We start from the raw sequence: 10,701 nt of genomic DNA, 5'->3' as shown, positions 1-10,701 counted from the left end.
TAAAGGAACTTAGGTCGGGTTTAGTTTGAGATAACTTTTGAGAGATTCATTTCAAGGGAATTGTGGGAGCTCTATTGAGCTAGGTTTGAGTGGGGTTTCTTGTTCTTGATTATAGTTAACTCTTCACTACAAGAAAACAGGTTATTAGCCACGGCCCAAAACCGTGGCAAAAGACTTTTACCCACGGTCAAAATCCGTCACACGACCGTGGGCTTTTTGTGCGTCGGTAATAGTGTGCCCACAGTCATGACCGTGGCAAAAGCCAACCAATAGCCACGGTCATTGCGTCAGTCAAAGTCTGTGGAAGTTGCGACGAGACTAGTCCGTGGGAAATGCTGGTTTTTGCCTACAGTCGCACAATATTAGCCACTGCTTTGGACCGTGGGAAAAGACTTTTTTTTATTAAAAAAAAAATTAGGGCCAATGTCACATTTAATTGTTTCTCCACATTTTTTCTAATTAAACAACCACCAATTGTCCACAAAATTTTCTACAGCCTCTTCATTACACAATTATTAAAAGATAGTTAATAATAAGGAGAAATACAAGTTGTTCAATTGAAAAAAAAAAAGAAATTATAAGTTACATTTTACTCTAAAATAAGAGCATGGACTTGAACACACCCATCTTCATCATCTGGCATTCACGATACCGCTAAGGCAAGTCTAACCCTTTATATTCTTCAGGCACTTCATGCTTTCCATCATCATCACTTCCATATGGGAAACTAACCTTCACAGCATACAAATTTTTTTTATTTAATTGAATAAATTCCAAAATAGTTGTTGCAAAGATTGACCAGGAAAATAAAAAAATAATTCGTCAATGTACATTAATGAAAGCCCTCCAGTAAGTCTTTATTATGATATTAATCCAAATAATGAAAAGAGGAAAATGAAAAGAGGAGATATCATGCATCTCTTGTAACAACAGTGCATCTTACATAGTTACATGTAAACATTTTATTGAACGTCGTAGCATACGAAGAAGAAACCAGATAAAAAAATCAAGGAATTTACCCTGAGCAAGAGCTGGAGGCACTTGTTTCCCTGTCTGTTCAAGAAAACTAGCACAATCCCCTAGTGCAAACACATCTTCCACAGAAGGTACCCACAACCACTCATCCGCACCAATCCTATATTATATCATGATAAGAAAGCGCAGGTGGACACAATTTAAAGATGATCAGAGAAAGAAGATTTCAAACGACAATCTATATTAGATCACCTACCTTCCACTCGGTGCCTTTGGATGATCTGGATTCTAGAATGTTCCACATTAATCACGTGTCTCAGTTATAGACTTAGAGAATTATAGTTACTAATATTACTTCTTTATGTAAATTCTAACAATACTTAATCAAAATCGTTAGAGTTCAAAATAGTAATCTGTGGCAACTGGCAAGGTATCATTCAACACAAGAAACATTTTACTTGTTCAATTCCATAAAATTAAGAAAACACTTAGATCAAATAAGCATTGCTCACCTGGATTTTCAGAGAGCATCAGATTCAGCAGAAGCTTTCCACCTCCAGTTGGAATCGAAACAAGTAGGATTACCTGTAACCATCTCTACAACATCACACCCAAGTGCCCAAATATCCGAAGGCACTTCTTAATCGATTATGGTTACATATAAAGTGGAGTACCGTCCAAATTCTTCTTCTCATCAGGTTTTTTTGCCAATCCAAAATCCACATAATGCAAGAATACATTGTGGCATAATCACACAGCCAACAACCCCTACCTACAGCTTGCCGAACTGTTCTCGAGCTTAGCTTTGGCACTAAAACACCTACATAGAGAAGACAACAGTTACAGCTACAACTTCGGAACAAAAAAACAAACAAACTGAAATGATTGAACAATAAATAACACTCCTTTCGATACATATTAGTACTTCCTTCCCACTGGGCTTAGTTTCTCCAAACATCCAAGCAAACAATATAGCCATCGCAATCAGAACCGCGAAAACAGCTTCCAATTTCCACACTCCATAGTTCTCAAGAAGCAGAAATATAAAACTGTACAAACACACAACATTTGATTACACTCAAAACACAAATTTAAGCCAAAAACTAAAACTGTTCACTCAAAAAGCAAATGAGATTTTTTCTGCTTACCAATCAGTAGCAGTGATGAGAACACCAGCCCAAAGTGGCAAGTAGCACATAATAACTTAATTTAAATACTTAATAATTTAAGAGAGCTCACTTTCAGCGCTTGAAAGACAGAGAGGAAGAGAAGCAAGGTTTTGCGAAGTTATTTGGATCTATCACCTAAGAGCAAGGGTAGCAGCCACCAATTCAGTGTGATCGACCCCCATTCCCCTGGACTAGCCAATTCTGTATCTAAAAATAATGAGAAGATATCCATGTTGTATAGACGTATAGTACTATAGATTTATAAATCATAACAATGGGTTCTTGTAGCAATGTCTAAATACATAACAAAAATCTTCATTTAACTATGTAATATAGCATGGAAAAAGACCTCGATTTCCATAATCGCTATCAAGAGTTCTGCAAGCAAGTACCTAAACAGTACAACTATGCATTCTAGGATTCCCACAATGCAGTACATTAACATGTTCATGAAAAGTTAAAACTCAAAACCATGTAACCAACCCCATCAATTCAAATGAACCTGCAGGTGCAAGGTGCAGTCCCATGTAATTGTTTATCAGTTTATCACTTTACATCAGAGATATCCATAGCATATGTGAACCAATTAAATAAGGGAATTAAATAACTCATGTATATTGTTATTGTCAATTTGTCATTGGACTTATTAGGTCCCCCACATACTCACAGAGAACCTCAGGGAAATAGAAAAGATAGACAGAGAACCCAAAGTAACAACACAACTACTTACCTGTAAACAATATCCATCATAAATTCTCAGATCATTCAAAAAATAACCAAAACAAATAGCAAACTTAATTCTCAGAAACTTGATTACATGCACTGAAGTGAGTGTTATAAAACAATAGATCAAACAAATCAAGAATTCATTTACATTCAAATTCCAAAATCAGTACCAAAGAACATGACTAAGAACAATCATTCCACATTATAACATACAAACAAACAAACAATCAGCAACAAATAACCCATGCATAGATCAAGCTCTTAAGCAGTATAGTATATAACATGATAACATCAACATCAAGTATGCTCTTCTTAAACCAACACACGCTAACAGTAGATTCTTAGTCTATTAAAATTTCCAAACTTAACTAATAGAAAATTAATAGAGTGAGCACCGAATGAGGAGCTTACCGGATTTTGAAGTTCCACTTTTGATCAGTCCACTCCGTTACAAACCTTCCACTGGAATTCAACAAAGAAATGAAACCAAGAGAATGAGAGAGAAAAAACTTGATTTTTCAATCCGTACAAAAAAAATCAACCTTTTTTAATCGGTATAAAAATTGGTTCGAAATCGAGATTATTTTGTGTCAATTACTAGCGTACCTACAAGTTTATTAATGCACTACGTATTTTCAATATTCATACTTATCAAAAAAAAAGTTCAAGAAACCCATCTTCAGTAACAACGTAATCAAGACATTGAAATTGAAGAAGTTCACCTTACTAACCTGCTGGGGTTTTAGAAAATTGGAGAAGATGAGAAGAGAAAACCGAAATCAAGATGTTCTAAGAAGTTAGGGTTCTTGAGAGAGCTTTTTTTTGTTGCTGAAAAAGAGGCTAATTAAGTGTTAGCCGAATGAATAAGGGGATGAAAGTTCATCTCTTTGTGTTGAAGAAGAACAGTTTCGCTCTAGGGCTTTTTCTCAAGTTCATTTTTTTTTTTTTAGAATACGTATGTTATTAGGTAGACCTTTGCCTACGGTTCTTGACTTCACAGTATCCAACGGTTTAAACCGTAGCAGCACTCACAGCTAAGTAGTGTCGCTTAACAGGGCTAAAGGATGCAAAATTGGTCCACGGTCCTTTTAGGAGTAGAGACGGTCACAAACTGTTGGGTATCCAGCGAGGGTAATTGACCGTGGGTAAAAAATCAGGGCATCCGTGGCCAAAAGCTCATTTTCTTGTAGTGCTTGTAAACTCTCTAATCTTTACTATAAAAGAAACTCGGCTCTTGTGTAGAAGTAGGTAACATTTATCGAACTACTTTAAATCTTGTATTTTTTTTGCATTTATTTTCATACTTATTAATTATTTGTGGATAAAGTAATAGTATTTATTGCTCTATTGAGTTTGTTGTGATAACTATCAAAGTCTTAGATGGATGACTTTTTTAGTGTGATCTCTAAGATAAGTCATTTGAGAACTTAGATGAAGGCGAAATAGTTCAAATTCTCGGCAGCCTCTAAGATAGCTTCGAATTTTCCTTTTACTTTTCATATTTTATCTCTCGTTGATGTTTATGTTCTTTATACACTCTTCAGACTTTCCTCAAAATATGCGGCCTGCATTTTCCACTGGTACACCCAAGACCTATTGCAAAAAACTTTTGGGTTATTTAGACATAGACCCCCAATTGGGGTGGTCATTTGATATAGACCCCAATTTTTCATACATTTGTTTTGCACCCCCAATCTCATTAGTTGACTGGGTCAACTGTCAGTCAATACAAGTTGGCCATATTGGGTTTTTTGTGAATACCTAAATGCCCTTGGACATGTGTCGATGATATAAGATGCAATTCAAGAAAAGGGAAAAAACCGGAACAGGTGTTTAATATTCCAAACAAGAAGTAAATTGGAAGTTTGGAACAACTCATTATTGAGTCAACTCACTCATCATCTTCCCCAATAGAAACCCAAAAACAGCCCATTAGTAGGGTATCTAAACACCCATAATCAGCGCTTATAGCTTCAAAATAACTGTGTAGATAAAAACTAATAACTTTTGACAATCAAAAGGACATCAAAACAACACCGTTCACTATTGAATGGCCAAAAAATAGATGGAAAATAGCTTCAATAAATAGATGCTTGAGATACCATTACCATGAATGTAAAGGTTGTTTACAAGACAATTTGTAATGGAGTGTGACTCACTCACACTCTGTTTTGAATCCTGACTTGTAGTCGAGCATGTAGTTTGAAATATTTAAAGCTAGCTTGAACCCCATATCTATGGGGAAGGGCACATTATCTTTTTAACCTATCTCCAGCCATGCTTTCTTGTTGAATCGTCATACTAATTGATGGACCATGAGTTCTAGGTGTTTCTACCTTCTTGTGTTGTACCTGGGGAATAATCCAGCCAATTGGACCTGTAGACATTGTTTAGGCATCACTAGGGAAGCTAATGCATCACAAGTGCAGGTTCAAGATTAAGTTGTCGATCTGTTATTGAATGACGACTCCTAATGAGGTTTGTTTAGCAATCAAATCGACATCAAAAGTTTCAAAACAATACCAATCACTATCGAATCGGCCAAAAAATAGAAAAAATATATGGAAAGTTAAGGGTTTACGAAAATAAACGTTGTTCATAATGAATTTTCAAGACATAATTTTGCTGAAAATTCTTTATTCTTTGAATCAGTATTGTAATATAGCAATATTAAGATTATGTTTAGAAATTCGGCTTAATTGATGATTGGTTCAAGATATAAACAGCTGGTGGGATATTTTCCATATTAAAACATCATAAGGGTACTTTGGTCACCAAATAAAAAAATTCATAAGTGACCCAGTCGACCGGTTACATTGGGGGTGCAAAACAAATGTCCGAAAAATTGGGGGTCTATATCAAATGACCATGCCAATTGGGGGTGCAAAACAAATGTCCGAAAAATTGGGGGTCTATATCAAATGACCATGCCAATTGGGGTCTATGTCTAAAAAACCCAAAACTTTTCTTACTAGAATGCTGATGAGACCTCAAAATTCAAAATCAGACTAAAATTGCATACAATTAATAAGGTCATATGTACCAAAAATAAGCCGATTAGACCTACTTTCACTAAAGGAAGATCTGCTGGCTGTGCTTAAAACAATCGGATATTATCCTTTTTAGAGGGGAAATCAGACGGGCTGTTTGTTATGCTGAACAGATGAACGCGGTGAGGTAAACATGTTTCCTGAGGGCTTTAAATATTGACCAATTCCAATCCAAACAGATCACCGACAAATACAATCCCTAGAAATAACCATCTCCGGCCCCAAGAGCGCTGTGTTGGTCCAAAAGTCTGGTAGCATTCCAGGCATTACTTGCGTAACCCGCCTGAAGTTGGTCTATTTCAAGCCTCTGGCAATCTCATAATACCTAATCTAAGCTCATGCATCAAGCAGTGCCAATGTCAATAAATAATCTCAATTTGTTAACTTGACTAATGTACTATACAAGAAAGTGATAATAAAATACTGCTATAAAGAAAAAAGGATTTTACCATCAGATTCAGCAAAACTTGGAATAGAGGTAGAAAATGTCAAAACCAAAACCATGCCTTATTTAATAAGCAACATTCCCTGGAATGAGTAGGGTCTCATCTTTTTTGTTCCCTATCTCTATCTCAATCTCTCTCTCTTTTAACGAGGTCTTGATTTCTCTCCTACCAAACATCAAGTTGGGCACCGGATCCAATGCAAACAGTAAACTCCTCTCTACGACAGGTACGCACCCACCACTGCAACACATCACCACGTGCATCCTTTGTTTCTTGTTCTATTATCTCTCTTTTCTGTGTTGTCACCTTTTTTGTACACGAAAACGATATCACCTCACACCTTCCGCATGTAAGATTGTGATCAGATCATCCCCATTCTGGTGTTGTTCCTGATCAAGTACCTGTCTCTTTCCCTTCTCCAAGATAAACCGTGCACCTTCTTCCTTCCTTCCAAGATCCATGTTTATTTTCATCTCACCAATGACACCAAAATAATACTATAAAATTGAAATAAACACCAATAATACCATACAATTTGGTGAAGAATGACTGTCCAATTGCACAACTACAGCGACCGATAGCAAATTTGAAGTACGTTAGTTAAATCACGGTTTCAAAAAAAAATGTAAAAAATAACGTTAATGATGAGCAATTTAGTTTAGTAATGCACCTTCCACCCTCCTCTGTTGGCGTCTCTAAGGATTTGCCTATTTTGAGTATTACTCGTGTCAATGTGATTCAATTTTTGAAGTGACACACTGACACGCAAATAACATTATTACAAGTCACGACATGCAACATCACTTTACACTGAACTACTGAAGTAAAATCACCACTTAGAAATATTTATGATTCAAAAAAAAATTTGTTTTTAGTACTGCTGCTGCGATAAATACTCACACTGGTTTAATACTTTAATACGAAATCTTTCAAAATTAAAATTTATGGTAAAATAAGCGTGTGTTTGTGAGGCTGAAAAAAGTCGAAAATATCTTGCAGCAGATGTAGTACACACTACACAGTACTAACAAAATCGAAAGAGGCAGAGAAAAAAACAGAAGACTAGACGGACGGGAATTCAGGGCTAAAAACGAAGGGAATAGCAGCTACTATTATTCTTCTTGTAACTGTTTTACAATTTTCCTTTTTCTAGCTGGGGGCAGAGAAGCCTTCTCCGTATATCGTACACAGTCAGATTTAGCTTCTTCTAGACTACTACTACCTATACAGAAAGTTAAAAATTAAAAAGGGATAAATTTTTTAATCATCAAAGTTAATTCAAAGAAGCCCTTTCTTCTTCTGGCTGCTGCTGCTGCTTTTTCATGGTTTAAGACGAACCCATTCATAACGTCCTTTTAATGGCAAGTCCTTCCTAATGTCGAAATTAAACCTGATAAAAAAATGACACAAAATGAGCTTTTGGGTGTGTCGAGAAAAAACCTTTAATAACTTATATAACAACTTACTTGTCTGTAAAACGTCTTTGTTCATCTTTCTCTGCAGTTGAAAAAAATTCATCAATCTCTGCTTCTGAAGGGGTTTTCATCTCACTCATTGATCTGTGTCGAGATACTGATGTTGGTCTCTCCATTGATTCTTGTTCGTCCGATTCTTGTCGAAGACTACTCGACGGTGTCTTCTCTCTCCTGAAAAACAAAACACATAACAATTCTAAAAATCCCAACCAACAAAAAAATAATATAGACAAGTTGAAATTAGAGATTGGAGAAAATGGAACAAACCTTTGTGTGCAATCCAAGAAGCAAGTTGAGGTTTCATTCTGTAGAAATTTTAATAGAAAATATTTAGACTATTAAAAACGAGCAGTTAATTAATTAAGACCCTATTAATTAGTAACAGAAATTTAAAATTTGAAAAAACGAAACTGAAGTTGAAAATTTGAAATTATTATTCACCTCTAGATCTAAAAACTCTCATTAACAACAACAACAACTTCACTTGATCCGTTACTCGAACATCTAGAAACTGCAAAAGAATTCTCAGAACTAGCTGGCGAAACCCTTCTACGCCTTCGATACGAAGTTAGTTGTAACTTTTCTGATGAACCCACCTTACGTTTCTTTGTTACTACTGTTTTGGGTGTAGTGGGGTTGTTTTTTGAAGCTGTTTCTGACATGGCTGCTAGTGTTTTAGCTCTTGTTCTCATACCCATATGAGAAAACGATTCCATGACTACAACTTCACCATCTCTATCTTTCTCTTTCCTCATTCTTTACCTTTTTTGGACAGGGCTTTTTTTTTGTTTTTGAGAAATGATGCTAGTGGTGGTGGAGGTAATCTGTTGAACGGTTATAAGGCGTGATGATTCTGTTAACAATAACGGAGAATTGTAACGGGTTTATTGACGGCGCCGTTTACAGGGATTAGAGTACTGTTGGGAATTATATCCTCCACGTGGCTCGTTTTTAGTTGTTTAAAAAACGAATAACGCCCGTGAAAGTCGGTTCTTACCGGATGCACCCGTATCAGATACTAGAGCAGTACTGTAGTAGCATGTTTTTTTTTTAATGTAGTAGAGCATACTAGCATGTGGTTTGTTAGAAAAATTGGTCTTGGGCATTATTGATTTATTGTTGTGTACGTTTATTGTTTTAAATTATTGCCCTTGGTTGTTCAGCTACTTTTTGAAGCCAAAAGAAAACTAAATTTACTTGATCAAGGACCATGTACCATATTGATCTTAATCAATTAGATGTAGTTGTTTTGTGTATTCTAATTAGTAAATTTGAGAGTGTGAAAATTTGTTTTGTTTTGGATTAATCGAGACTCTTTTATTTGTCCCATCGAAATTGGACTGACAGATAATTGTTGCACCACCATTATTTAGGATAGGACGTATTTGAACAGGTCGTAAATTAAGAGCTACATGATAGTTGCATGGGGAGGAATAATGTAATCAAGTACTGCGGGGGAAGAAATGCGTTTCTGACATAGAATATATGTGATTATGTACGTATTGGTGTGTAGTTGTGTACTAGTGTGTGTTAGCTGGTAAGTCTCCTATTGTCTATGATCATTTACTTATTCAGAACAAATTTGTGGACAGCCAACTGCAAGTGCTGACCGGTAATTTTGCTGCCCCAAAAAACTATTTAACTGTCCGTAAAATTTGTTTTTCTGCCTCGAAAACAAATTGGACCAATGAAAAGTTGATATGTGTAGAAAAGACCTGTACACAAACTCATTCTCTCAATTAATTTGAGATTGTTGTTTTTGAGTTTTGACAAATAACCAAAGATTTGTACAGTTAATTAATATATACTATTTTTTAGTGTAGTTAATGGGCAATGAGGCGCACACCTAGGGATGTCCATTCTGCCCGAAACCCGAAACCCGCCCAAAACCCGAAAAAAAAAACCTGAACCCCTGCGAGAGAGGCAATAATACATAGGGTCGGGTTTGCCACATATCTAAACCCGGACCGACCCAAACCCGACCCGATAATTTGGCCCTAAACAAAAGGGTTAAAAAGTCCTCAACCATATCCGACCAACCCGAACCCAAAACCCAGTTATATAGGGTAAAATGCCCAAAAACTTCGAATCCGAACGGACCATAATTCCCAACAACTATATTTTCATTTTTATCTATTTATTGAGGTTTTAGCTTTTTTTATTCATTCTATTTACTTTTGGCCTTGAGACAAATTACTTTGTACCGCTTTACTTTTGGTTATATGTTCCTACACATCCATACGTTCATGATGAAGATTGGTTATATAGTTTCAGTTCAAAAAAATTTGCGGCATACTTTTTTATAAATTTTTCACACCACCACAAAGTAAAAGCCATCAATCTTTTTTTTTTTATTAGGAAGTAAAAAACCGTCAATCTTATTGAGTTATTTTTTTTTTTTGTTTTCTACTTTTCTCTTTTTTGTTTTCAAAAAATTTTTGTTTTGAATCTTTGGGGGTTGATGTTAAAAAAACGGATCAAATCCAATAAAAGAAGATTTTTGATTAATTAAATGAAAAAGATGTTTTTGGGTTTTTGAAAATTTGAATTTAATATTCTTTTATTTCATATATATTTGGGTTTTACCATACTTTTAGGGTTTTGGTCAATATATCCAACAAATTTGTTTGATATTCTTTCAAAACCGTTTCGGGCGGGTTTTGACATCCCTAGTTGGAGAGGCGCACCTTTAGTGCCAATTCGCCTCAACCAAGCCACGAGTCGCGCACACATAAGGCGTGTCTTTTGTGTTTTTTATTGAGGTGTGCGCTTTATCATCATTTACCGTTTTACTTTTGGTTATATGTGACACATCCATACTAGATCCAATAGTTATATAGTACAAAAAATCATACAATTT

The 10,701-nt window shown here is 35.6% G+C and overlaps 1 protein-coding gene and 1 long non-coding RNA gene across 8 annotated transcripts; both read right to left on the bottom strand.

Moving 5' to 3' along the window:
* Nucleotides 1–474: 474 nt before the first annotated feature.
* Nucleotides 475–3,832, bottom strand: LOC147519555 (uncharacterized). 7 transcript variants are annotated; one of them, XR_015212271.1, is made up of 8 exons: nucleotides 3,593–3,832; nucleotides 3,282–3,332; nucleotides 2,215–2,345; nucleotides 1,891–2,024; nucleotides 1,650–1,795; nucleotides 1,488–1,560; nucleotides 1,020–1,135; nucleotides 475–732 (listed from the first exon to the last, which is right to left on the bottom strand). XR_015212271.1 is itself a non-coding variant. In XM_086591135.1 (6 exons), exons 1-6 carry the CDS (start codon nucleotides 2,171–2,173, stop codon nucleotides 728–730), a joined length of 483 nt encoding a protein of 160 aa, XP_086447261.1. In that variant the 5' UTR covers nucleotides 2,174–2,321; the 3' UTR covers nucleotides 592–727. The 7 variants fall into 7 exon arrangements, 1 of the variants encoding a protein (XP_086447261.1); XR_015212270.1 differs by having other exon boundaries at nucleotides 3,602–3,829; XR_015212268.1 differs by lacking the exons at nucleotides 3,282–3,332; nucleotides 3,593–3,832 and adding an exon at nucleotides 1,232–1,263 and having other exon boundaries at nucleotides 2,124–2,321.
* A 2,001-nt stretch (nucleotides 3,833–5,833) lies between these two features.
* Nucleotides 5,834–6,509, bottom strand: LOC147519554 (uncharacterized). Its single transcript, XR_015212265.1, has 2 exons — nucleotides 6,370–6,509; nucleotides 5,834–6,250 (listed from the first exon to the last, which is right to left on the bottom strand). It is a non-coding gene; the product is annotated as an uncharacterized LOC147519554 (long non-coding RNA).
* Between the last annotated feature and the right edge of the window lie 4,192 nt (nucleotides 6,510–10,701).

This window comes from Coptis chinensis, chromosome 2, assembly GCF_015680905.1.
Source record: "Coptis chinensis isolate HL-2020 chromosome 2, ASM1568090v1, whole genome shotgun sequence".
NCBI lineage: Eukaryota > Viridiplantae > Streptophyta > Magnoliopsida > Ranunculales > Ranunculaceae > Coptis > Coptis chinensis.
Note: the sequence above shows the minus strand (reverse complement) of the source record. Positions and strands in the feature narration are given on the sequence as shown.

What these genes read in the sequence shown, in the direction of transcription:
- LOC147519555 (XM_086591135.1), bottom strand. Translation starts at nt 2,173, where the DNA reads ATGTGCTACTTGCCACTTTGGGCTGGTGTTCTCATCACTGCTACTGAT. An exon ending in TGGGAAGGAAGTACTAATAT is followed by an intron (nt 1,796 to 1,890) that starts GTATCGAAAGGA and finishes TTCTCTATGTAG; the next exon opens with GTGTTTTAGTGCCAAAGCTA. An exon ending in TGAGAAGAAGAATTTGGACG is followed by an intron (nt 1,561 to 1,649) that starts GTACTCCACTTT and finishes AGATGGTTACAG; the next exon opens with GTAATCCTACTTGTTTCGAT.